The sequence below is a fragment of the Vombatus ursinus genome, unplaced genomic scaffold (assembly GCF_900497805.2).
Source record: "Vombatus ursinus unplaced genomic scaffold, bare-nosed wombat genome assembly UNPS02004698.1, whole genome shotgun sequence".
Classification (NCBI taxonomy): Eukaryota; Metazoa; Chordata; class Mammalia; order Diprotodontia; family Vombatidae; genus Vombatus; species Vombatus ursinus.
The window spans coordinates 417,161-442,257 of NW_020944476.1; the positions used below are offsets into that span (position 1 = coordinate 417,161).

Consider the following 25,097-nt stretch of genomic DNA (forward strand, 5'->3'; position numbering starts at 1 on the left):
TCCCTTTGATGATGAAGTCCAAACAATTTGTCTGTAACATGGCCTTCGAGTGCTGACTGGGCATTGACTTGCCCACATCACACAGCTAGTAAGTGTCAGATGCAGGACTCAAACATATGTATTCTTGACTCCCAGGTCAGTCCTCTATCCTAGTCTGCATTTCTGACAATCTAAGTCAATCTGTTCAAACTATTGAATAGTCAGTTGAAATGGAGATGTTGACCAACCACTTCTCACTGAGGTTAGAAAGGGGGAAAATGGGCTTCAATTGTTATAAGGGGGTACCAATTAAACATAAAGTTGAACTTTTTATGGGAAAGAGGAGATATGATTTCATTTTGGTAGGGAGTTCCCAATAAGGAAATTCTCTCTACCAAAGCAGATCTAAAACCGTTCTGCAACTTACAATCTCAGGGAATTGCCTGGAGAACTGAAAGTTTAAGTTAGAAGGAAGACCAAAGTCACATCCAGTATGTGTCAGAGGCAGGATCGAATCCAGGTTTTCCTGGCTTCAAGACTAGCTCTCTATCCACTATGTCAATTTCTTTCCATGTAAAAGGAGGGAGTTGGTGTCTATAATCCCATAACATATTGATAAGAATAGGGGGTAGAGTTCCCTAGTTTTATGCAAAGTAACTCAAAGTATCTGCCTGAAAGATACCACAATGGATTCTCAAAATCTCAGCATAGGAAGGGACCTCAGAAGTCATTTAGCTCAATCCATACATAAACAAGTATCCTCATTACAATATACCCAACAAGGATTGTCTAGGCTTTGCTTGAAGATATCTAAGGCAGTGATTTCTAAACTGTTTTAATCATATACCTTATCAGGTAAAAAAAAAAAAATACACACACACACAGAGCAATCCCCCATATGCTTGTATTTACTAATTTATAAATTATATACATGTACTACCATTCTAGTAATTACATACTTTATAAAATGTACAAATAGGGGGAAGATGAAATAATGTTTGATCCTAGACTCAATAGAGAGCCACTGGAGTTTATTGAGTAGGGGAGTGACATCGACATCATAAGATCTGGTCTTTAGGACAATTCATTTGGCAGATAAATGAAGGATGAATTGGAGAAGGGAGAGACTTGAGGCTTGAAACCAGTTAGAAGGATCCAAACAAGAGGTGAGGAGGTCTTGATCTAGGCTGGTGACTGTGTAGGTAGTAATAAGGGGACAGAATAGAAAGATATTATGAAAGTAGAAATTATAAGCTTAACAACTGGTCAGCAATATTGAGATCAGTGAGAATGAGGAGTCAGAGATGAAACTGAGGTTATAAAGCTGGGTGCCTGGAAAGATGGTGATGCCCTGAACAGGAAAAATGTCGTTCAGAAGAGGGGTGGTTTTTAGGGGAAAAGGTAGTGTAATGAGATTGGTGATACAGATCAGAACTCATCCATCCCTGGTCATCATGTGAGAACCCCTTTGGCCCACTCAAAAAAAAGGATGGGGTGGGGGGATATGGGGCTCTTAGTCACTTGTCTCTGCCCCAGAGGGCCAAGCCTTGCCTTCAAGGTACATCTACCAAAGCCACCGGGTGATCTGGGGGCAGAGAGTGAGTATAATGGCAGAAGAGAAGGCTGTGAAATTTTCCTCTTCTGCACAGTTGATGCTATGAGTACCCAGGTAGAAGCTAATTTATAACTTCCCTGAGGCTGTAACACCTGGCTCAAAAGAGGGGTGCTTAAGAGCTTGCAAGGAAGAGTGAACGGGACAGAATGGGGAGGGAAAAAGTAGTGTTGTGTTTAAAGGTAGTATGATTTGTTGGAAACAAGCCACATATTTGGCTATGACAGGGAAGATAGGATGAAACCCATCTTCCCACCCATAATAGCAAACTACCCAACCACTGGAGTCGTGTACCTCCCTGACCCAATCTCCACTTCAGAGATTCTCGCTTTTGAGAGAAGGCTCTTGTAAGACAACCCTATGTGGGTTGGCCAGGTCTATTTCACTGGTCACATCAAATCTCCACATTGAAGAAGAAACATTATACATACACTGATGATATTGGGCAAGTCCCCTGTTTGGGACATCCAGGTGAGGGTCCACACACGCTCATAGCAGGTGTTTAGATCTTTCTGCACCTTAAAGTCACTGACATCAAAGAGCTGAGCTGCAAAGTCATCGTTGCTGCCCTGTAAGAGCTCACGGAGGTCACAAGCAGAAATGTGCACAGGGATGCCTGTGGAGGGATATTTTCAAACAGTAAGCACACAGCGTGAAATAACTGACCACAGAGGGCGAGGGCAACTGAGAGCAAAAGCCAAGTCTGCTGGAATAGCCCTGGGTCCTCAAAGTGGAAATTCAAGAGAACCACTGAGTTCTATTTTGAGTTCCTTCTCACTAGGAAAACGTCATTTCATGGTGATATTAACTCGATGCCTTTAATCAGCTAGGTGGTGCAGTGGATAGAGCACTGGGCCTAGAGACAGGAAGACCTGAGTTCAAATTCAGCCTCAGACACTTATTAGAAGTGTGATCTTGGGCAAGTCACATGGCCTCTGCTTGCCTTGGTTTCCCCATCTGTAAAATAGAGGTAATAATTGCATCTACCTTCTAAGGTTGTTGTGAGAATCAAATAAAATAATATTTGTAAAGCTCTTAGCACAGTGCTCATAATAGGTACTATATAAATGTGAGCCGTAATGATAAGAATGATGATCATTATTGTTGTTGTTGTTTCAGTTGTATCCAATTCTCCGTGACCCCATTTGGGGCTCTCTTGGCAAAGATACTGCAGTGGTTTGCCATTTCCTTTACCAGCTCATTATACAGATGAGGAACTGAGGCAAACAGGGACAAGTGACTTGCCCAGGGACACACAGCAAGTAGTATCTGAGGCAGATTTGAACTCAAATAGATGAGTCTTCCTGACTCCAGGCCAGGGACTCTATCCACTGCACCACCTAGCAGCTCACATGATTATCATTACCTTATTAATAATAATAATAATAATAGTAATAGCTCATACTTACATAGCATTTGAAGGTTTGCAATGCACTTTCAAAAAATTAATTTGCTCTATTGTCAGAATGACCCTGGGAAATAGATGCTATTATTATCCCCAATTTACAGGTGAGGAAATTGGGGCTGAGAGAGGTTGAGCAATTTGCTGCACAGGCAGAGAGCATATCCAATCCAGGTTTGCTTTTCTCCAAAGTTGACATGCTATGCAATGTACCACATTGTCTCTCTCGTGGCACAAAGTGTCATACAAGACAAACTCATATAATGCCACCAACCCTGGAATTACATTTCAGATGTCATGTTCAAGTCTTGAAAACTAAATTAAAAACTAAATTAAATTAAAAACTAAAACTAAAATCAAAAGTGACCTTAGAAAAAGTAAAGAACTGACCACTTTTCATGTGGTCACACATCAGCTGACACTGGTGTTGTAGAGTAAAAAATCTGGCTTTGGGGTCAGAGGGTCTCAGTTTGAATCCTGGTTCTGCCATTTCTACCTGTGAGATCTTGGGCAGGGCATTTAACATCCCTGGGCCTCAGTTTCCTCATCTGCAAAATGATGGAAGTTGAAATAGACCAGGAGCTCTTAACCTGAGGTCCATGAACTAGTTTGTTTAGAGGATGGACAGACAGACAGACAGACAGATGGATAGACAGACAGACAGATAGACAGACAGACAGATACCTATGTATCAATATCACTGGTTTCCCTTTTATGCTCTGTATCTTATTTTACGCATTTACGAACATTACTCTGAGAGGGGATCTATATGCTTCAGCAGATTGCCAAAAGGGACCCATGACACACTCAAAAAAAGATTAAGAATCCCTGAACTAGAAGGGATCTAGTTAGCCCTAGATCTATGACCCTGTGATTGATGAAATGAGGAGGTTCAGTGAGATAACTTTTTTTTTTGGTAAGGCGATTGGGGTTAAGTGACTTGCCCAGAGTCACACAGCTAGTGAATGTTATGTATCTGAGGCCGCATTTGAACTCAGGTCCTCCTGACTCCAGGGCCGGTGCTCTATCCACTATACCACCTAGCTGCCCCTGAGATAACTTTTAAAATTCTTGCCACATCTACCTTCTACGATCCTATGACCTTCCCTTTTCACGTTACCTCATTTGATCTTTACAACAGTAAGGTAAGTGCTATTATTATCCCCATTTTACAGATGAGAAAATCAAGGCAGAGAAAGGTTAAGTAAGTTGCCCAGGATCACACATCTAGTAAGAGGTAGAATTTGTTCTGATCTTTTTGACTCCCAGTCCAGGGAGTCTATCTGCTATGTCACTTTGCTGTCTCTAGGTAAGCTATTATTAGTATTATTATGAATATACATCTTGAAATTAGATATATAGGGGCAGCTAGGTGGCGCAGTGGATAGAGCACCAGCCCTGAAGTCAGGAGGACCTGAGTTCAAATCCAGCCTCAGACCAATCACTTGACATTTACTAGCTGTGTGACCCTGGGCAAGTCACTTAACCCCAATTGCCTAAAAAAAAAATTAGATATATAGATGATTGCTATAGATAGATGGACAAGATAGATATAGATGAGATAGAGCATTTATTAAGCCTTTAGTGTGTGCCAAATTTAAAAGCAGAAATGCCCCATGGGCTGTTTCCTCTTTACCAGGTATCACTGTCTTGGGAAGTTGGATCTGAAAATGTCCTCCTAAAGGTGGGCTTATCCTTTGCAGTCTCTGGACTGTCACGTTGACCCCTCTTAGGTCTTCATCTGCTTCTTCCCGTGGCAAGTAGCTGTTGAACATCAGAGACAAAGGAGTCAATAGCAAGAAACCCAAAGCAAGTAGCACTTGCACCCTCAGCAAGCCGAGGAAATCCCCATGATACTTGGACATAAAACAAATCTGAACCATGATGATGGCCATGTGGAAATACTAGGGGAGAAATAAAGGGATTAAATGACCAAGAGTCCTTCTGACTTTCATCTCAAGATGAGTCAGATGGAAGATGCTAGGACCCTCTCCAAAAGCAGGTAATTTAACATGGACCCTGGAGCTGTGGGACCTATGGAAAAAGAGTGACTACCTGAGTCGGGAGTTCAGAGTCAAGAGATGGAGTATCTATCTTATTTGAATACCAAGAAAAGAACTTCAAAACCCTATTTTAGTCAGTCAACAAGCTCACATTGTATTAAAAGTTACAGACACAAAGAAAAGCAAAAACCTAGTCCCTGCCTTCAAGGAACTCATATTTTAACAGGGAAGACAAGTAAAAAAGTATATGAACAAGATATATACAGTATAAATGGAAGATAGCCTCAGAGAAAAGACACTTGCAGTGGGGTGGGGAGTATTAGGGGGAAGGGGTGGGGAGTGCACTGAAGGAAGAGGCTTCCTGCAGTAAATGGTATTTAAATCGAGTCTAGATGGAAGCCAGGGAAGCCAGAAAGTGAGGAGGGAGAGCATTCCAGGCATGGTAGGGTAGGACTGGGGAGGGGGGTGGACCAGAAATGAAAAGGCACAGATTCAAGGGATGGAATGTCATTCTGGAGGAATAGCAAGCAGACCAGTGTTACCGGATTGCAGAGGAGAGAAAAGTGTAAGAAGACTAGAAAGGTAGGACAGGACCAGATTGTAAAAATACCGTACAAACAAAGGAATTTTTATTTGACCCCGGTGATAACAAGGAGCCACCATCATTATGACTTATGGTTGTTTTTACTCCTGGCCTGTGCCTTTGGTCAAATCAATTCCCCTCTCTGGGTCTTGGTTTTCTCATCTGAAAAATTGGGATATTAGATTATAGATCTGGAGCTAGGAGGGGTCTCAGAGGTCATCTAGTTTAACCTTCTTATTTTACAGATAAGGAAACTGAGGCCAACAAAGGTGAAATGACTTAAGCACTAAATATCAGAGGCAGGATTTGAACTTGGGTCTTCTGACCCCAGAGTCAGTGGTCTTCTCATTGTACCACTCTAGATTAAAGGTATTTATAAACTTCGAAATTAAAAAAAAATTTAATCAACATTACAATTTTTAAAAATCTACTTACAAACATCCATAGCACCTAATAAATAGCTAACTCCTTAACTTCCTTTTATTTTTATGATTAAACAAATATATCTCTTATGTCAATTCAGTCACTTTTTCATAACAGGACTGCAATAATGCCATATGACTGACTTCTGGGTCAATTGCTCTAGTTATCTGAATTCGTGCACTCTTCCCTTTTTAAGGGATATTTGGATTGCCACTGTACCAAAGGACATGAGGCTAGAGTGACTTAAACATAGGCAGAGTCATGCTGTCTACATTTCCTTATAATAGTAGATTCCCAAGACATGAAAGGTAAGAGAATTCCTTTTGGTACGGAAAAGGGTGAGGTATCTGGGTTCTACTCATCTTAAAAGGGTTTGGGGAAATTGTTATTCTATAATGGGACTGGCTTAAAAGTCAAATATCCTAGGTTTAAATGTGGTTCTTTCATTTACTTCCTGTGTAACTTTGGACAAGTTGTTTTACAAAGTTCAACAAGGACATCTGGTATTGGACCTGGAGTTCAAAGACTTCAGTTTGAATGCCACTTTGCATGTATTATTTGTGTGACCTTATGAGGCCACTCTGGGCCTCAGTTTCCTCACCTATAAAATAAAGGGGTTGGACTAGATGGCCTCAGAGTTTCCTTCTATCTCTAAAACTACAATTCTATGAAAATAGCATCTTTCTTTCTCCTAACAGCAGTTAGGGAAATAAAGTGCTTGTGGAGTTTTGGTGCCATCTAGTGGTTATTATAGGGAGGACCAACTTTTTTTTTTTCTCCTTAAATAAAAGCAGTTAAGAATGGAAGACCTAGAAATCTTAATAAAGTGGAAAACAGTAGTATTGTCAGTTTCTTGTAAATGCAGGACATGAAAAGAATGGATTTTACTTTATAAACAGTTGCATCACAAAGTAGGAGTCTCTAAATACCAACTAATGCAATGACCCATCACAGCTCCATAAGACCAATGATGAAGCATGCTACCCTCCTCCAGACAGAGACATGAATTCGAAGTGTAGAACTGGACACAATTTATTTGAGAGTTTGTTTGCTTCACTATGGATATTTGTTAGAAGGGGTTTATTCTACTTTTTTTTTTTAATTGGGTTAGAGGGAGAGAGTTGGGAAGCAAAAGGGAATAGGGATAGAGTTGACACCAAAAAAGAAAAAAAAAGAAAAATGAGGGGACAATTGAAGAATTTCAAATGCACAGAAGAGAACAGAAGGAATCACAGACAAGCAGGGCAGATTTGAAAATGACATGTTGAATTTATTATATACTTAAGAAAAGAAAACGGCACGTGATAGAGATTTATAGTTTCATATGAAAAGCTTAGAGAGATAGAGAGATGGATGGATGGATGGATGGATGGATGGACAGACAGAGGAACAGACAGATAGATTCTCCAAAAAATATAAGTACCTACTGGGAAATGATTAGAGTCATAATATCTGGGTTTGAATTACTGTAGAAAATTGGAAAATAGAAAATGCTCTATGACTATTTCTTGAGGATGTTGTTGAGGGTTTTTTGTTGTTGTTTTTTTTTTTAGGTATAATTGGACTTAATGGTATCTGAAGTTCCTTCCAACTCTGAGACTATGTGATTCTGCTACTTTCGTCACCTTATGCAAGTCAGATTACCATAATTTTCTCATCTATAAAGCTAGATGATTTTAGCATCATAGATTTAGGGTTGAAAGGGACCTTAGAGGTTATCTAGTCCTCATTATAGGCAGTTAGGTGACACAATGAATAGAATCAGAAAATCTGAGTTCAAATCTGGCCAATTAGTTTTGTGACCCTGGGGAAGTCACTTAACCCTTTTTGCCACAGTTTCTTCATCTATAAAATGAGCTGGAGAAGGAAGTGGCAAAACCACTCTGGTATCTGCCAATAAAACCCAAAAAAGGGTCACAAAGAGTTGGATGTAACTGAAACAACTAAACAACAACAATCCTCATTTTACGTGTGAGAAGTGAAGTGGTTTATGCAAAGTCACACAGGCAATGAGTGGCAGAAACAAAACTGGAACCCATGTCCTTTGACTCCAAATCCAACTGTCTTTCCATAGCTACATGCTACTGCCTTTGGGTTCCTTTTAATTCTAAATCAATGATCTTAATGGAAACCAAGAAAATAAGTTTTCAGAGGTAGAAAAAAAACAGCTGATTTCTGCATCCACAGAGCCAGAATCACAGAATTTAAGAGTTGGGAGGAACCTCGGCAGTCCCCTGTCCAACCCATTCACAAAAGGAATCTCTCCTATAACTGTACACCCTGAGAAGGCACAGGGAAATAAAGGCCCTCCTTACCAAGGCTGAATGAGAGGGAGTTCGCTGCCACAGCCTGCCAGCCATAGAGTTATGTTGTAGGTTGGTGGGACTCCAGTCACAGAAAGCGATTCGATGAGCTTCCCCCCTGGCCGAGCTGTTCTGGAATTGATTTGGGAAACTGAAAGAAAAAAAGAAAGAAAATAAGCATCACAAATCAAAAAGTGACTACAGATGGGAAACTCGATGCTGTGAAAAAGCCCCTCGTGGGAAAACCCGAGTTCCAAAACGATCAGTCAGTCAATAAGCATTTAATGGGGATACAGAGAAAGGGGAAAGGGAAAATATCCACATAAAATAGGGTTTCTCCTCTATATATAAGACCCTTACTAATGTAATTGGAGGGCATAGTAGATAGAGTGCCTGGCCTGGAGTCAGGAAGACTCATCTTCCTGAGTTCAAATCTGTGTGACCCTGGGCAAGTCACTTAACCCTTTTGGCCTCAGTTTCCTCATCTGTAAAATGAGCTGAAGAAAGAAATGACAAACCACTCCAGTATCTTTGCAAAGAAAACCCCAAAAAGGATCATGAGGAGTTGGACATGAACAACAACCATGCAATTAGAGGGGAATGGAAGGATGAACTGCCCATGGCACCTGACAGGTCAGTACCAGGAGAAAAATGTGAAATTAAGTTTCTATCAAAACCAGGCGGAGACACATTAAGATCATAGCTGAATGACTTTACTGCCAACGCCTCTATAATGGAGGCATAGACTTGAATGTAATCAACAAGTATGTTTTTTGATGGCCTGTCCCCCCTTCATTCTATCTCCTCCTTACAATTTCTGAGAAGCCCGTCCTGAACCTGCTCAGAAATATCAACAGAGGACATTGACCTAGTATAACAGAATTCTGGAGTGTTTGATCGACCAAAAACTACCATATTGGTCTTAATGTGAGCTCCTTGGGGGTAGGAATGGTTTCATTTTTGCCTTTATGTCCGCAGCTCAAGTACAGCATCTGGAATATAAGAGGTGCTTAATAAATGTTTTTTGGCTGGTTGATTGATTGATAGGTCAAACTTTCCTTCCTAGAAGTAGCATTCCTAAAATATAGCTGCTACTTATAATCATTGTCATAGTACCATAAGTAAAGCCTGAGCCTCTCTGGTCTTCCTGTAGTCCAGGGGCAAGTCACAGAAACCCAGCCTATTTCTGATGACTGTGCTACTGCTGCAGAAGGCAAGAGAAACAGTCAGGGACTGTTTGCATACCTATTCCAAGGCCCTTACAAATAAGAACCTTGCTACAAAACCATCTCACCTCTCTCTACCCCTTACACTCAGTTCCATCCTTGAAGATGCTGGAAACTTAGAGCTAGAGGACATCCCTGGAATTCTCTTCCCCAAAGAGGTTCAACCTAGTCCGAAAGGTAGGGTTTTATATTCCTATCCATGGATTGATGAATCAAAGGCTGTGGCTTGTAGCTGCTAAGGTGAATAAAGGCAATTAGTGGATAGAGAGATAACCTTGGACCTGATTCAAATCCTGTCTCTGCCAGATAGTAGCTGTGTGACAATGGGCAAGTCACTTAAACTTTCAGAGCCCACAAGCAACTCTTGTAAATTCTAAGTTGGAGATGAGATGCTGTCATCTTCAGGCGGAGAGAATACCCTACATCAGAGGGATTAAACTCAAGTCCCCAGGGCAAAAGTCCAGGATGAGGCCAAACCAGATTAAAATGTAATTAGGAAATGTTTAACAAAATAAATAAAAATATAATAAAACAGAGATAATGTTAATTTATGGTTTTCTAAATCAATAGGCTCCTGTAGGAAATCCATTTCTATTTGACACCACTGCCCTACACCAATGAAATCATGGAACTCCTTGTCCAATAAAGAACAGTGCTACAAAGCATTGTCCCTATTAACCCATTATGGGATGTGTTCCAACTCCAATGTGTTCTCCAAATACACGTGACATCATTGAGGAGAGTACACATAAACTAAAAGTCACTGTTAGTGAGGCATACAGATAGGAAACATTTGAGGCCAAGGAAATTCATTTCTCTGGCCCTGAAGTCTCCAAATATCCTTTTTCTTCTAGTGTCATCCTCGCTAGATGCAATGTCTCTGCTGGACAGATTGTTGAGCAGGGCTCTCTGGGCCTGCTTCTTTCCATAATTCAATTCCCAGCTGCCAGGGCTAATTTTCCCTTTAAGAAATGATTGGCTCCTTTCTCTACTGCCAGGAATCATGCTTCTTGAAGCTGTTTCCTGTCCATACTAGCTTTCTTGCTCTCTTTCTATTCCATGCTGGATGTAGTAAGCTTCCTATTTGTGGGTTGCGCATTCATTGCACGATGTCATGGCCAATGCAGGGGAAAAAAAAAAAAGAGAGAGAAATCTTCTTTCCTCTTGCTGCTCTCTGGGACAGAGTCAGAGGTCATATTCCACACCACTGATTCCTGCCTCAAATATTCCTTGTCTGCCTGTCTGTCTGTCTGTCTGTCTGTCTTTCTCTCTCTCTCTCTGTCTCTGGCTCTCTCTCTGTCTCTCTCTCTGTCTCTCTCTCTCTGTCTCGGCTAACAAACTTATTTTTTAGTGTCCACCAGGGATATACCCAATCTTCAGCCAGCCTTTGACCAGCGACCCTGAGTTTGAATCCTTCTTTAGGTATTCACTAGCTGTATGACCTCATAAAGACTCTCTGAACCTCAGTCTCCTTAGCTATAAAATTGAGGATATTAGTAGCACTTACCTCACAGAGTGTTGAGGAGAGCAAATGAGCTAAAACACAAAATGTTTTGCAAATTTCAAAAAGCTCTGTAAATGTTAGTTATTATTATCTGTTCTGGGCTGCCATAAATTTATCTAACTACTTCAAGAAAACCTCTTAACACTCCAAAAGAAGAGAACAAAGTAGGGGTTTCTTTAACGCATTAACACCTCATTACCTCTTTTATCTACCCCTAATTTCTATTGATTAGGTCAACTGGGCTGAAGATTGAAGGACTCCATACCTACATATATAAATATATAGGTTTCCTTTCAAAAGATTTAAGGGTGCATCCTCTCTTTAGACCAATGCAATATTATTTACTAAGTAACTACAATTTAGCTAGCACTGTGATAGGTACAATAGAGATTACAAAAGAAATCGAAAATAACATCTGCACTCAAATGTTCACCTTCTAATTAGAAAGACAAAACTTATCCTAGGAAATTCTATTGTTGGCTCAAGATTCTATAATTCAATAGTAAATTGCATGGTACAAATCATTGGCAATGTTCCTGCTCTTTTTTTTGTTAGTTATGAGCACATAACTGACATGTGCAGTGTACTATGAAGACTAAGTGTATATGTAGAGAGTTTACTGTGTAAACCAAACGCAATTTCAGACAAAATTAATCTGACATATTTAATGGGATGTGTGTTTACTGGGAGGGGTGAGACAAAAAAGAAGAGACAAAGGAGACAGAAGGGCAGGGAAGTCAGAATTGCCCGTTGTCATAGATGCCAAGGAGGTATGAGGTTTCTTGTAACTGGATCTAGGGGACAATTGTACTGTATGGTAAATAGACATAAATAGCATACACGATGACTGCAATAGTATTACACAACCCAAATAACTGTTTACTTAATCTCTTTTCTTTGTGTCAGTTTTCCTTGCATATATATAATTAGTGACAAGGTTGACAATTCTCCTTGATTTCACTTAATCTTTAGGGTCAAAATCACACAAACATCAAGAGATAAAAGTTCTGGCAGGATTTTTATGCTTCTAATTTAACCACCTCTAGGTCCAGAGTGAAATGCCCTTCAATCTCATTTGGACTCCTTACCTGAGCCAAAACATCCTACTCTATGTCCCAGACCAGCTGTCCTGGGGACCAGAAAGTGGAAGCAGCAGGAACTCCAACCTAGAAGACCCTACTCTGCCTACTAAGCACAATTAATATACAAATGTACATGGGAGGATAAGGGGAAAAGGGAGTTGGGGAGATACAGAGATGTGCTGGTAAATCTTTGACAATCAGCTCTCTGGAGGGGAAATGTAGCATTAACACACTTTTAAGTTTAATTTGCATTATTAACATTTTCTTTACTTTCTTAAGTCTAGACAATCTAGCCCTGATTTGCAGTGTTTATAGATTTTTCATGGTATAAATGTTCATGCTGAAAATTTAACAATCAGCTCATCTCTCCTGAGATAGTTGGAGGTGGCTCTAGCACAGAGATGTCGAATTCACATCTGCATGTGGCCTTGCGAAACTCTCAAGAGTGCTATTGAAGCCAGATTAAAATGTAATTAGGAAATGTTTAACAAAATAAATAAAAGTATAACTCAATATAGATAATGTTAATTTTTTGGTTTTTTAAATCAATACGTGGCCTGAGGGGATCCATTTCTATTTTGCCTCACTCTAACACATCCCTGGGAGTAGGGAGAGAAAGGCAAAGAAAAACTCAGGGAAGGGTATTTAAGTCCATGGAAGGGGAGGCCATCCAAGGACAGGTGCTGGATCTCTGTCATCTGGGGAAGAAGCAAAATTTAGAATTAAGGGAGAGGTAGCAAATGCAAAGGGAAGAAAAATCCAGGCCCCTATCTATCCTTTCTGACCAGTTCCTTCTTCCCAACCATCAGGGACCATAAGAGGACCAAAGCAGGTCTAGTCAGTCAAAGGTTTAGCAAAATTCTCTGCAACTGAAGATACCCATGATGTATTGTATCACACGCAGCAAACAAACCAATAAAAACAAAAACCTCCCCCTTGGGAGCAGCTTTGCATAATGGGTAGCTTCAGGGCTAAAATTCAAGAAGACCGGGTTTGAATCCTTCTTTAGGTATTCACTAGCTGTATGACCTCATAAAGTGTCTCTGAACCTCAATCTCCTTATTGAAATAAAAATTGAAAAAAAAAATTGAGGATAGCAATAGCACTTAACTCACAGAGTATTGAGAATAGCAAATGACATAAAACATAAAATGCTTTGCAAACTTCAAAAAGCTATGTAAATATTAGTTAGTTATTATTATCTGTTCTGGGCTGCCATAAATTTATTTAACAGGATTTAATTCCACAATTAAAAATTTTTAAAGCTTAAAAATGCACACACCTGGAAAGGGAACACATTGTTGTGAGTGAATTTTAGTTAATGTGTAAAAAAGATCCACCCTTTCCTGCTTTGAAAGGAGCTAGAAAAAAGGGCAAGTATCCAGTGTCTGAAATGGGAAAGGGGATTTCACTGAAGAAGAGGTTGGGGAAGGGCAGAAAGGAGACGTTGAAGATGAATTTTAAGGATGTTACTCAAGCCTTAATTTATTTTCAATCACAACCACCTGTTTTGTTTGATTTTTTTTTTTGGTCTTTGAATTCTCCTTGCCCATCACAGCGCTTATGCATAACAGACTCATAAACATTTGTCAAATTTAATTGAACCTTGAACATACAAAATTTATCTTCCTCTGTAGTTAGGTAATGAAGCGCAAAACTAAAAGGATTTCATACTCTTCATGCCCTTCATATCCTCTCAATCTTATCACTTTCACGCCCACAACATTCCTTGCATCTGTCACTTTCTCTCTACTTGTGTGACCCCTGCTGTAGTTTCAAATTTTCCCAACCTCTTGCCTGAACTATTGGTTTTCTCATTGATCTCCCTACCCCAAAGTATCCTTCCTCTGAAGTCCATCTTCCATACAACTGACAAAATGATTTTTATAAAGCTTGGGCAGGTATAACCACATCATTCTTTATTTAATAAATTCCAACGACTTTCTATTAATTACTACTACTACTACTACTACTACTACTACTACTACTACTACTACTACTGCTACTACTACTACTACAACTACTACTACTACCACCACCACCGCTACCACTACTGCTACTACTACTGTTACTACTACTGCTACTAGCTAATATCTATATAGTGCTTACTATGTGCCAGGCACTTTACAATTAATATCTCACTTGATCCTCACAACAACCCTGGCAGGTAGATGCTTTTTTATCCCAATTTTACAGATGAGGAAACTGAGGCAAACAGAAGTTAAATGACATGTCCAGGGTCACACAGCTAGTAAGTGTCTAAGGCTGTATTTGAACTCAAGTCTTCCTGACTCCAGGCCCAACACTGTATTCACTCTATCTAGAATTGAATACAAACTCTTTTTTACAACCTGGCTCCAATGTTTCCAGTCTTATTACTCCCGTACTCTTTCTCCGCCCCCCCCCCCATTTTCCTATAAGGTAATACAGACTTTCATACCCAACTGAGTGTGTATGTTATTCCCTCCTTAAGTCAAATTCTATGAGAATAAGATTCACTCATTCCCTCTCACCTTCCCCCATTTCCCCTCCACTGTAAAAGCCTTTTCTTCTCTGGTTTTTTTTTTTTGTGAGATAATTTACCCCATTATACCTCTCCCTTTCTCCTTCTCCTAGTATAATCCTCTCTCACCCCTTAATTTTATTCTCCAGATATGACCCCTTCATCTTCAACTCACCCTGTGCCCTCTATCTATCTATCTATCTATATCTATATATACATACATTTGATTTTTCCCCTCCAACTACGCTAATACTGACAAAGGTCTCATGAGTTACAAATATCATCTTTCCATGCAGGAATGTAAACAGTTCAACCATAATAAGTCTCTTATGATTTTCTCTTTCCTGTTTACCTCTTCATGTTCCACTTGAGTCTTGTATTGAAAATCAAATTTTCTATTCAGCTCTGGTCTTTTCATCAAGAATGCCTGAAAGTCCTCTATTTCACTGAATGATGATTTTCCCCCCTGCAGGATTATTCTCAGTTTTGCTGGGTAGGTGATTCTTGGTTGTAATCCTATCTCCTTTGCTCTCCAGAATATTATATTCCATGCCCTGTGGTCCATTAATGTAGAAGCAGCTAAATCTTGTGTTATCCTGATTGTGTTTCCACAATACTTGAATTATTTCTTTCTGGCTGCTTGTAATATTTTCTCCTTGACCTGGGAACTCTGGAATTTGGCTACAATATTCCTAGGAGTTTTCCTTTGGGGATCTCTTTCAGGCAGTGATCGGCGGATTCTTTCAATTTCTATTTTGCCCTCTGGTTCTAAAATATCAGGGCAGTTTTCATGGATAATTTCTTGAAAGATGATGCCTAGGCTCTTTTTTTGATTATGGCTTTCAGATAGTCCAATAATTTTTAAATTCTCTCTCCTGGATTTATTTTCCAGGTCAGTTGTTTTTCCAATGAGATATTTCACATTGTTTTCTAATTTTTCGTTCTTTTGAATTTGTTTTACAGTGTCTTGATTTCTGATAAAGTCACTAGCTTCCAATTGCTCTATTCTAATTTTTAAGGAAGTATTTTCTTCAGTAAGCTTTTGGACTTCCTTTTCCATTTGGCCAATTTTGTTTTTTAGGGCATTCTTCTCCTCATTGGCTTTTTGGACCTCTTTTGCCATTTGGGTTAGGCTATTTTTTAAGGTGTTATTTTCTTCAGTATTTTTTTGGGTCTCCTTTAGCAAGCTGTTGACTTGTTTTTCATGATTTTCTTGCAAAACTCTCAGTTTCCTCTACTTCTCTTACTTGCTTCTCAAAATCCCTTTTGAGCTCTTCCAAGGCCTGGGACTGATTCATTGGCTTCGTTGTCTTCTTCTGGATGTACATTTTGATCTTTTTTGTCTCCAAAGTAAGATAATATAGTCTGACTCTTTTTTGTACTGCTTACTCATGATCCCGGCCAATTACTTGAGTGTTAAACTCTTTGGTAAGGTAAAAGTCTGCTTCCAATGTGGAGAATGTGCTGTCCCAAGTTTCAGGGGTTTGTACAGCTGTTTTCAGAGATACTTCTAGGGACCTGAAAATTTTCAGTTCTTCCAAGGTGCTATGATAAGGGGTGAGATGTTTTCTCTCCACCGCTACAAGAAGCTTCACCACACCAGCATTCCTCCTCACCCTAGGACCGCCCCTCAGAACTGTGACCCAGATCCAAGCACTGGTAAAGCAAGAAATTCCTGCCTCAGCACTGGCAAAGAGATTCCTGCAATCCCACTCTGATCAGCCACTTGATTCCCCCTCAGGCCGGAAGCTCAGGGAACAGCCGCGGCCCCCAGGGGTGGCTGAGACCTAGCTCCTTCTCTCATCGCAGTCACAGACTTTTCCCACTGACCTTCCAAGTTGTCTTTGGTGTTCTTGGGTTGAGAAGTCTGGAAACCACCACAGCTGCCTGCGATTCAGCCCTCTGAGGCCTGCTCTAGGGTTGCTGCAGTCTGCGTGCCCACGCCCACTCTGCACTGCGCTCCTCTCCCAGCCTGGCGTGATATACCTGTCTGATCAACCATCCAGGCTGTCTTTGGCCAGAAATTTGTTTCATTCTGTTTTTTTGTGGGTTCTGCTGCTTTAGAATTTGTTTGGAGCCATTTTTTATAGGTATTTGGAGGGGTTTGTGGGGAGAGCTCCAGCAAGTCACTGCTTTCCCTCCGCCATCTTGGCTCCGCCTCTCTCCCGTACTCTTTCAAAACCTCTCTTTTCACTTTAACCAAAAGAGTTGTCTCCCTGGTTCTCACAAATGGCACACCAGATCTGCTGTCTCCATGTCTTTCTACCAACTGTCCCTTTTGCCTAGAATGTACTTCATCTCTAAGCATCCTTAGCTTCCTTCAAAATTCATTTCAGGTATGTTCTCCTACACAAAACCTTTTCTGATTTCCTTCCAGCTGCAAGTGCCTTGTCCTACCACCCCTTCCCCAAAGAAAACACTTACATTTATTTTATATATTCTTATATATGTATGTGTTGTCTCCCAACATAGACAATAAATTATTTGAGGACATGGAATCTTTCATTTCTGGCTTCTGGCTTCCTTTAAGACTCACTCAAATCTTACCTTTGACAGTAGTTTTCCCACCCCCATCCACTTGTGTCCTCCCTCTGAGATTACCATCCATATCTTCTGTATTTATCTTCTATGTAGATAATTATTTGTATATTGTCTTCTCCATTAAAGTAAGAGGTCCTTGAGGGAAGGAACAATAATTTTGCCTCTCTTTGTATCCCCAACATTTAGCAAAGCCTATCACATAACAAATATTTAATAAATGTTGTTTACTGACTAAATTTCTTTGTATCACCACCACCTAGCAAAATGCCTGCTCTATAACAGGCTCTTATAAATAAATGCTTATTGGTTGATTAGTTGCCTGGTTGCAGACAATTCCCTCACTATAAGCTGTGACTGTCAGTTATGGGAAAGTGAACAAGTAGGAATAGATTATTGAAAGGTAGTGTAATCAGACTTCATAGAGGAGGTGAGCTATAATTTGGTCCTTGAATGATGGGCAAAATTTGGAAAAGTACAGAAAAGGGACATCAGTCAACTTCCCCACAGTATACACTCACCCTTTAAGCTCTCCATTGTGTCTGAATGAGATCCTCGGCCATTTTATGGGGCTTAGTCTCCTTAGATTCTATTTACAGAATCAGAATCATAAAATTTAGTCATAAAATTCCACCTTGCCCAACCCATACTGGATGAGGAATCCCAACTGTGTTATTCAGTCGTTTCAGTCATGTCTGACTTTTGTGACCCCATTTGGGGGTTTCTTGGCAAAGACCCTGGAGTGGTTTATCATTTCCTTCTCCAACTCATTTTACAGATGAAGAACTAAGGCAAATAGGGTTAGTGACTTGCTCAGGGTCACACAGCTAGTAAGTGTCTGAGGTAAGATTTGAACTCAGGAAGATGAATCTTTCTGATTCCAGGCCCAACACTCTATCCACTGTGCCACCTGGCTGCTTCAACTGTAACACATCTGAAAAGTGGCCATCCAGCCTCTGCTCAAAAACCTCCAATGAGGGGATGCTCACCACCTCCAGAGGCAGCCATTTCACTTTTAGATAGCCCTCATTTAACATTTAGCAATCTACTTAAGTATAACAAATGTTTTGTAGAGATGGATTAACCTGCCAATCACAAGGGGAACTTTCCCATCTTTGATAACCAAAATTCATTTGCCTGATAAACACAAAGACTAAGGCAGATACAGAAAAACAGAAAATGGCAAAGGATAGATGAAAGGTATTTCATCCTTACTGTTCAGTCCTAATATTTTCTTATGGGAATATGGAAAGCATCTGTGATTTTATGAGTATAGGGAGCTCTTGATACAGGACTTCCACCAATTCACCAAAAAGAATTGAGTTGCAGTTTGGGAGCTAAGGTGTACATCACAATTTCCTAGGACGTAGGGTGCATATTCCTTGGGGAAAAAAACAATAATTTTGATAAGCTTTATTTTATGATAGCAATAGTCATGTTCATGTGTTTCTACTGACAATAAGTTGACTCAGAAGTAAGAACTTGAGTATGTGAGGTTGAATTGAGCTGGTTTCCCCACTTTTAGCTAGTTCTCCATCAGTTGAGTGCTTGATTTCATGACAAACACGTTTCATTTCTTTCTTTTGTTGTGCTTGTGTTACGGGGTTTATAAGAATTAATATTAGAGCAAGGAAATGTGCAAATGTATCTCCTTAAGAGCACAATTCAATAACTGTTAGAGATACAATAGCAATGGTGTGAGAAAGTCAAAAGCTTCAAGGATCATTCAAGCCTATAATGAAACAGCATCATTCACACCAAATGGCAAGAGAAATGGCGGCCAAAAAACAAAACATAGTGCTAAAGAGATGATAAAGTATTGCTACAAAATATCTTAATCCTCAGAAAACAAACAGGTAGAGTGGATAGAGTAGTAAACTTAGAGTGATCAGGAAGACCTGAGTTCAAATCCTTCCTTAGACACTTAATAGTTGCATGACCTTGGGCAATGCACTTAACCTCTCTCAGCTTCAGTTTACTCATCTGTAAAATAGGGATCTTGATAACACTTAACTCCCAGGGCTATTGTGAAGATCAAGTGAAATAGCACATGTAAAGTGCTTTCTTAACTTAGAGTATAACATAGGATTTCTGAAGTTGGAAAAAAGAAAAAAAAAAAAAGCAAGAAGACCAGAGGGAAAAAATAGTTGCCAATCTTTACATTAAAAAAAAAAATGCTTGTAATATGCAAGCCAATGCAAAGACTGGAATACTAAATATTGGGGGGAAAGCAATGTTTTTGGATGAAACTTACTTTTTCATTCAAAGTTCCATTGTTAGGAGAAATGCAGGTAAGCTTGTAAGATGGGGGCATCTACTGTAAAACACCCACCAAAAAAATGTTTTAAGGATGTTTTACTTCCAGTAGAGTTGCAAGACCAATCCCTATTGAGCAAATGATGAACTCTGAGAAATCTGTTGGTACACCAACAAGCAGAATTTATAGAATTACAGAAATTCCCAAATGGAGATGGAATGTTGTGACTTAACCATGTACCATTCCACATGTCATGAAAGGCTGAGAAGTTTACCCAAGAGGAGACAAGTATGATTTGATGGCCTACAAACTAGACAACATTTAGAGAGCAAAGAAAATATAATCAAGACTAGACCTGAGAAACTGGACTGTTAATCAAAGGTACTTTTCATATCCAATTGAATTAAGGTTTAGTTTTATGGGTGAAGAATTAAATAAAGGTTTCAAAATCTTGTTAACTCAATGCCAAATCTGGAAAATAAGTGATTAAAGCAAAATGCTGGCATATTGCATAGTAAAAGTTTTTGTTTTTAAGATGTAAAAAGTTGTAGTGTTTACTATAAGTCAACAGCTTTAATGATTTTACTTAATTTGCTCAATACTGTAGTAGTAAAGGGCTGCTTAAAGCATGCAGCTAAGAAATGTCAAAAGTGGTACTCGAACTCTAAGCCTGACATTCTATCCATTACGCCATGCTGCCTTTATAATACTTTCTTAGAAGTAACAAGGACAAGGGTCAAGGGAAGACAAAATAGGGAACCTGTATTCTCTCACCACTTTGTTGTTCAATCATGGTTTACCATTTCCTTCTCCAGCTCACTTTATAGATGAGAAAACTGAGGTCATCAGGGGTAAACGACTTGCCCAGGGTCACATAGCTAGTAAGTATCTGAGGCTGGAATTGAAAAACTGAACATGAGCCTTCCTGATTCCAAGTCCAGTGCTCTATCTACTGTACCATCTAGCTGCCATAACCATTATAAAGCATATACCTTTCTTTTCTTTTAAACTGTAAAGTACAAGATTCATGATAATGCCATAGATCTAAACTGGAAGGAACCTTAGTCATCATCTAGTCCAAACACCTTATTTTTCAGTTGAGGAAATTGAGGCACAGAGAGGTTGTAATTTGTCCAAGACCACACAGGTAGTAAATGACAGATGGATTCAAATTCAGGTTTTATAATGTCAAGTTCATTCCTCTTTCTGTGGGAGACCATTAAAGTGACCTGTACCATCAGTTGTAATCACTCTTTTAGGTAATTTTATTTAACTTTTTTAGGGCATGTACTTTAGGAAGAGGAAGTAATTTGTGTTTGTTGGGTGGGATCTTCTCTACCAAAATAAATCATAAAAGGAAAAGAAAAGAAAGTAACCAATAACAAGGAAGGCAGAGAAAAGTGTTTGACAGAGAGGGAAAGAGGCAGGAATTAGATAATCACCTGCTAAATTTCTATCTGCAACAATAATTTCATCTATGTAGAACTGGCTCTTCTCAATGACTTGGGGAAACACATCAATCTGATGCACCAGCACAGGGGAGTTGGCCAGATGGTGGTTGAGGCCCTCAGAGTGACGCACACATGACTCCCAGAGGTCCTGACAGACAAACTTCCAGCTGAAAAACAACAGACAGGGTGAAAGTTGACCTCACCTGATAAGTAGCAGAGGTGGCCTGAAGGGTCACTTAGAAACCCCTCTTTTTTGGGAATGGGGATACTGAGTTTGAGAAGGTGGGATTTAAGTAGTAATTCTCAGAAACTTTCAGTCACCAGATTACTTGGATGGGAAAAAGATCCCCGACATGAGTTAACTTACCAAATTATTCACCACTAGGGGAAAAAAAAAGTCTTACTCTAGCAAAGGTTCTTAACCTGGGGTCCATGGATCTGCAATGGGTCCACGAATATATTTCTTTTGTTTTGGGCAAAGCAATTGGAGTTAAGTGACTTGCCCAGGGTCACACAGCTAGTGTCAAGTGACTGATCTGAGAACAGATTTGAACTCAGGTCCTCTTGACTCTAGGGCCAGTGCTCTATCCACTGTGCCAGCTAGCTGCCCCTCCATGAATATATTTCAAAGGGTATCTGTGAACTTGGATGAGGAGAAAAAACATATCTTTATTTTCACTGACATGACTGGAAATTTGGCATTTCATACTATTATGAATTTTAAAAAAAAAAAACATTTTGAGGAGGGGTTCATAGCCATCACCAGACTGCCAAAGGAGTCCATGACACAAAAAAGATTAAGAAATTTTACATTAGAATGAATGGAAAGAAAAGCATAGTTCTTTGATGAGATGCCACTTAAGTACTCTCTTAAGTTAACAATTATTGATTCATGCCTGAAACAAAAGAGCAAATGACTTCATGCTACATACTATAAGAGAACATAAATAAGCATTACAAGGTCCCAGCCTACCATGATATGTGAAATACTCTTCATCTCAGACTCCTAATTCTTCTTTGGATAATAGTTTACCATGGGCACTTGTGCCTGCCTCTCTATTGCACTCCTCTGTGAATGTTACAAAAAATTAATCAAGCAAGCATTTATTAAGCATCTTATATGTACTGAGCACTGTACTAGGTTCTGGAGATGCAAAGGCCAAAACAATCCTTGCCCTCAAGAAGCTCACATGCTATTTGGGAAAATATTATTTGGAGTCAGAGGGCCTTGGATCACATTTTGGCTCTTTTATTTACTACCTGTGTGATCTTGAGGAAGTCATCTCCCTAATCAGGGCCTTGGTTTTGTCATCTTTAAAATGAAAGAGTTGAACTAAATGACCTCTACATTTTCATCCAATTCTAAATTTAAATTCTATTGTCTTATGATCCTATGTAAAATATCTACAAAGTAAATGCAAAGTGAAAGGAGGATGAAAGCACTACCAACTGGGAGGGATTGGGAAAGATCTCATAGTAGTTGAGCTAAGCTTTTGACAAAGCTAGAGATTCTGGGGGCAACTAGTTGGTGCAGTGGATAGAGTTCCAGACCTGGAGTCAAAAAGACTCATCTTCCTAAGTTCAAATCTGACCTCAGACACTCACTAGCTATGTGACCCTGAGCAAGTCATTTAATCTTGTTTGCCTCAGTTTCCTCATTTGCAAAATGAGCTGGAGAAGGAAATGGCAAACCGCTCCAGTATCTCTGCCAAGAAAATCCCAAATAGGGTCACAAAGAGTTGGACACAATTGGAAAAATGAATAAAGAGATTCTAGGAGGCAGAGGTGAGGAGAGAATGCTTTCCACCAAGTGTGCTGAGGAATAGGAGGACAGCCTATACAAAGTCAAGGAGATGGGAGATGAATCCCTATGTTCAGTGAACAGGCAAGTCTGGTTAAAAAGTAGAGTTCATGAAAGAGATTATTGTATAATAATCTTGGAAAGTAAGGCTGGAGACATTGTCAAGGACTTTAAACGTTTGAGAAATTTTTACTCCATCCTGGAGGCAACTAGGAGCCACTGGAGTTTTTTGAGCAGAGGAATAACATGGTCAGGCTTGCGCATTAGGAAAATAAATTTGTCAATTGTGTGAGTCTGAATTAGATAAGAGAAAGACTATAGGAAGGTAAAGCAGGTCAATGCTATGGAAATGCCGACCATGACTGATATCATTTATGTCATAGCCATACCCATGATTACTATAAGGGGTAGAGACTCACTGCTTTGGATTCTCAACTTTATTCTGTCACCAACTCACTATGTAACCCTGGGGAGGGTCCTATCTGACTTCATTTTCCTTATCTATAAAATGGAGTTTGAATCAATCACTCCTAGGATCTTATCTAGCACTAACATTCTATGGTTCCATGTATATAAGAAATGATGTCATCCTCTAGGAAGAATACTCAGTCTCAAGATTTAAATTTGTTAACTATTATTATTAATAGTAATTAATTTCTCTTATTTTGACCCTCTACTGATTATAATGGATTATGGGATCATAATGCCGAAAATATAATCAGACATTATAAACAGTTGTTACCCCAGGTATATTGTTAACCTGGTCCTAAGGAAACACGAACCCCAACTCTCTGAATTCAAACAGAACTTCTTTTTCAAATTAAGTACCTTTCAGTCCTCAGCTGCTCTGGATTCCATCCACAGGCAATCTTCTTCTTTACAATCTTATGAAATGTACTTGTGAAGGATACTGAGATGATCATGGTATCATTCATATGACCTTTATATGCAAAGCACAGCTAGAGATAGAATTCAACATGGAAATGTTGATTAGTTCAAGCAACAATCATTTATCAAGTATTTACTGAACATCTAGTATTTGACTAATACTGCACTAAACATCAAGGGATAGAGATAGATAGATAGATAGATAGATAGATAGATAGATAGATAGATAGATAGATAGACAGACATGAAGAGGTAGGTAGGTAAATATGTAGGTAGAGAGAGATATAGAGATAGGTAGATAAGTAGATGTATAGAAAAAATAGAAAGAGATAGGTAGGTAGGTAAATAAGTAGATAGATAGATAGATAGAGAGAGAGAGAGATGGAAAGAATTCTAGGGGTGATATAAATATAGAAGGAATAAGGATAATAATATTAATAACCAGCCATTATATAACACTTTAAGGCTTGCAAAATACCTTATGTTCTTATTTGATCTTCACAATAACTTTATGAGGTAAGTGCTATTTTTATCATTATTTTACATATGGGAAAACTGAGGTTCAGAGAAATTAAGTGACTTGCCCAGGGTCACAGAGCTAGTAAGTGTCTGAAGCTGGATTTGAACTCATTTCATGATGACAAGGTCAATGCATTACAGCAGTTAACTGGATGGGGGCAGAACCAATGATTTCATTGGTATAGAGCGGCAGTTTTCACAGTATGGTCCTGGGTCCTCTGGGGCTCCAAGCTCATTTGGGGGAGAGGTGCAGTCCACAACTATTTTCATAATAATACAAAGACATGGTAGTTGCTAATAAAGTAAGTATCAACAGTTACTACTCATATAAACAAAAGTTCTTTGAGGTCCTTAATCATTTTTAAGAACTTTACTAAAAAATTTGAGAGCTACTAGTTTTTCTGAAACTTAGAGTTGAGTTGCCTAGATTACTGAAAGGTTAAGTGACTTGCCCAGAGTCCCCCAGGCATTATCTACAATGTTAGGCACACACTCACTCCACTTTATATCTACTACTCTGCCTGGTTTCAGCTCCACAGAATAAGATGCCCCACCCAGAATAAGCTCATCATTTCTACATTTACCACTGTGCTGCTAACTCAAGCTTTGATTGACACCTCCTTCAATCACCTCTCCCCTCTGACTAGAGGGCTAGAGGGCAGAGTGCTAAGCTCCTCCCAAATGCCTTGCTGGGTACACCCTGGTGTCTCACCCCACCCCCTTTCCTGCTTCCTTTTGTGTATTTTGTTGTTCAGTTGTTTTTCAGTCACGTCCAACTGTTCATGACCCCATTTGGAGTTTTCTTGGCAGAAATACTGAAGTGGTTTGTCATTTCCTTCTCCAGCTCATCTGACAGATGAGGAAACTGAGGCAAACAAGATTAAGTGACTTGCCCAGGGTCACATAGCTACTAAGCATCTGAGGCCAGATTTGAATTCAGGAAGAAGAGTCTTTCTGACTCCAAGGCCAGCACTCTGTCCACTATGCCACCTAGTGTATTATCTCCCCCATTAGACTGTAAGC

At 39.5% G+C, this 25,097-nt stretch overlaps 1 protein-coding gene across 1 annotated transcript in view; it reads right to left on the reverse strand.

The window, feature by feature from the left end:
• The window catches only part of PKHD1 (PKHD1, fibrocystin/polyductin), a 492,125-nt gene that overhangs the window by 394,381 nt on the left and 72,647 nt on the right, over positions 1-25,097 (reverse strand). The window contains exons 20-24 of the mRNA XM_027840287.1: positions 23,496-23,626; positions 20,858-21,033; positions 8,318-8,456; positions 4,630-4,757; positions 2,023-2,207 (exon numbers count right to left, since the gene is read on the reverse strand). Of these exons, the coding sequence (XP_027696088.1) occupies positions 2,023-2,207; positions 4,630-4,757; positions 8,318-8,456; positions 20,858-21,033; positions 23,496-23,626 (759 nt within the window). The remainder of the gene's footprint in view (positions 1-2,022; positions 2,208-4,629; positions 4,758-8,317; positions 8,457-20,857; positions 21,034-23,495; positions 23,627-25,097) is intronic.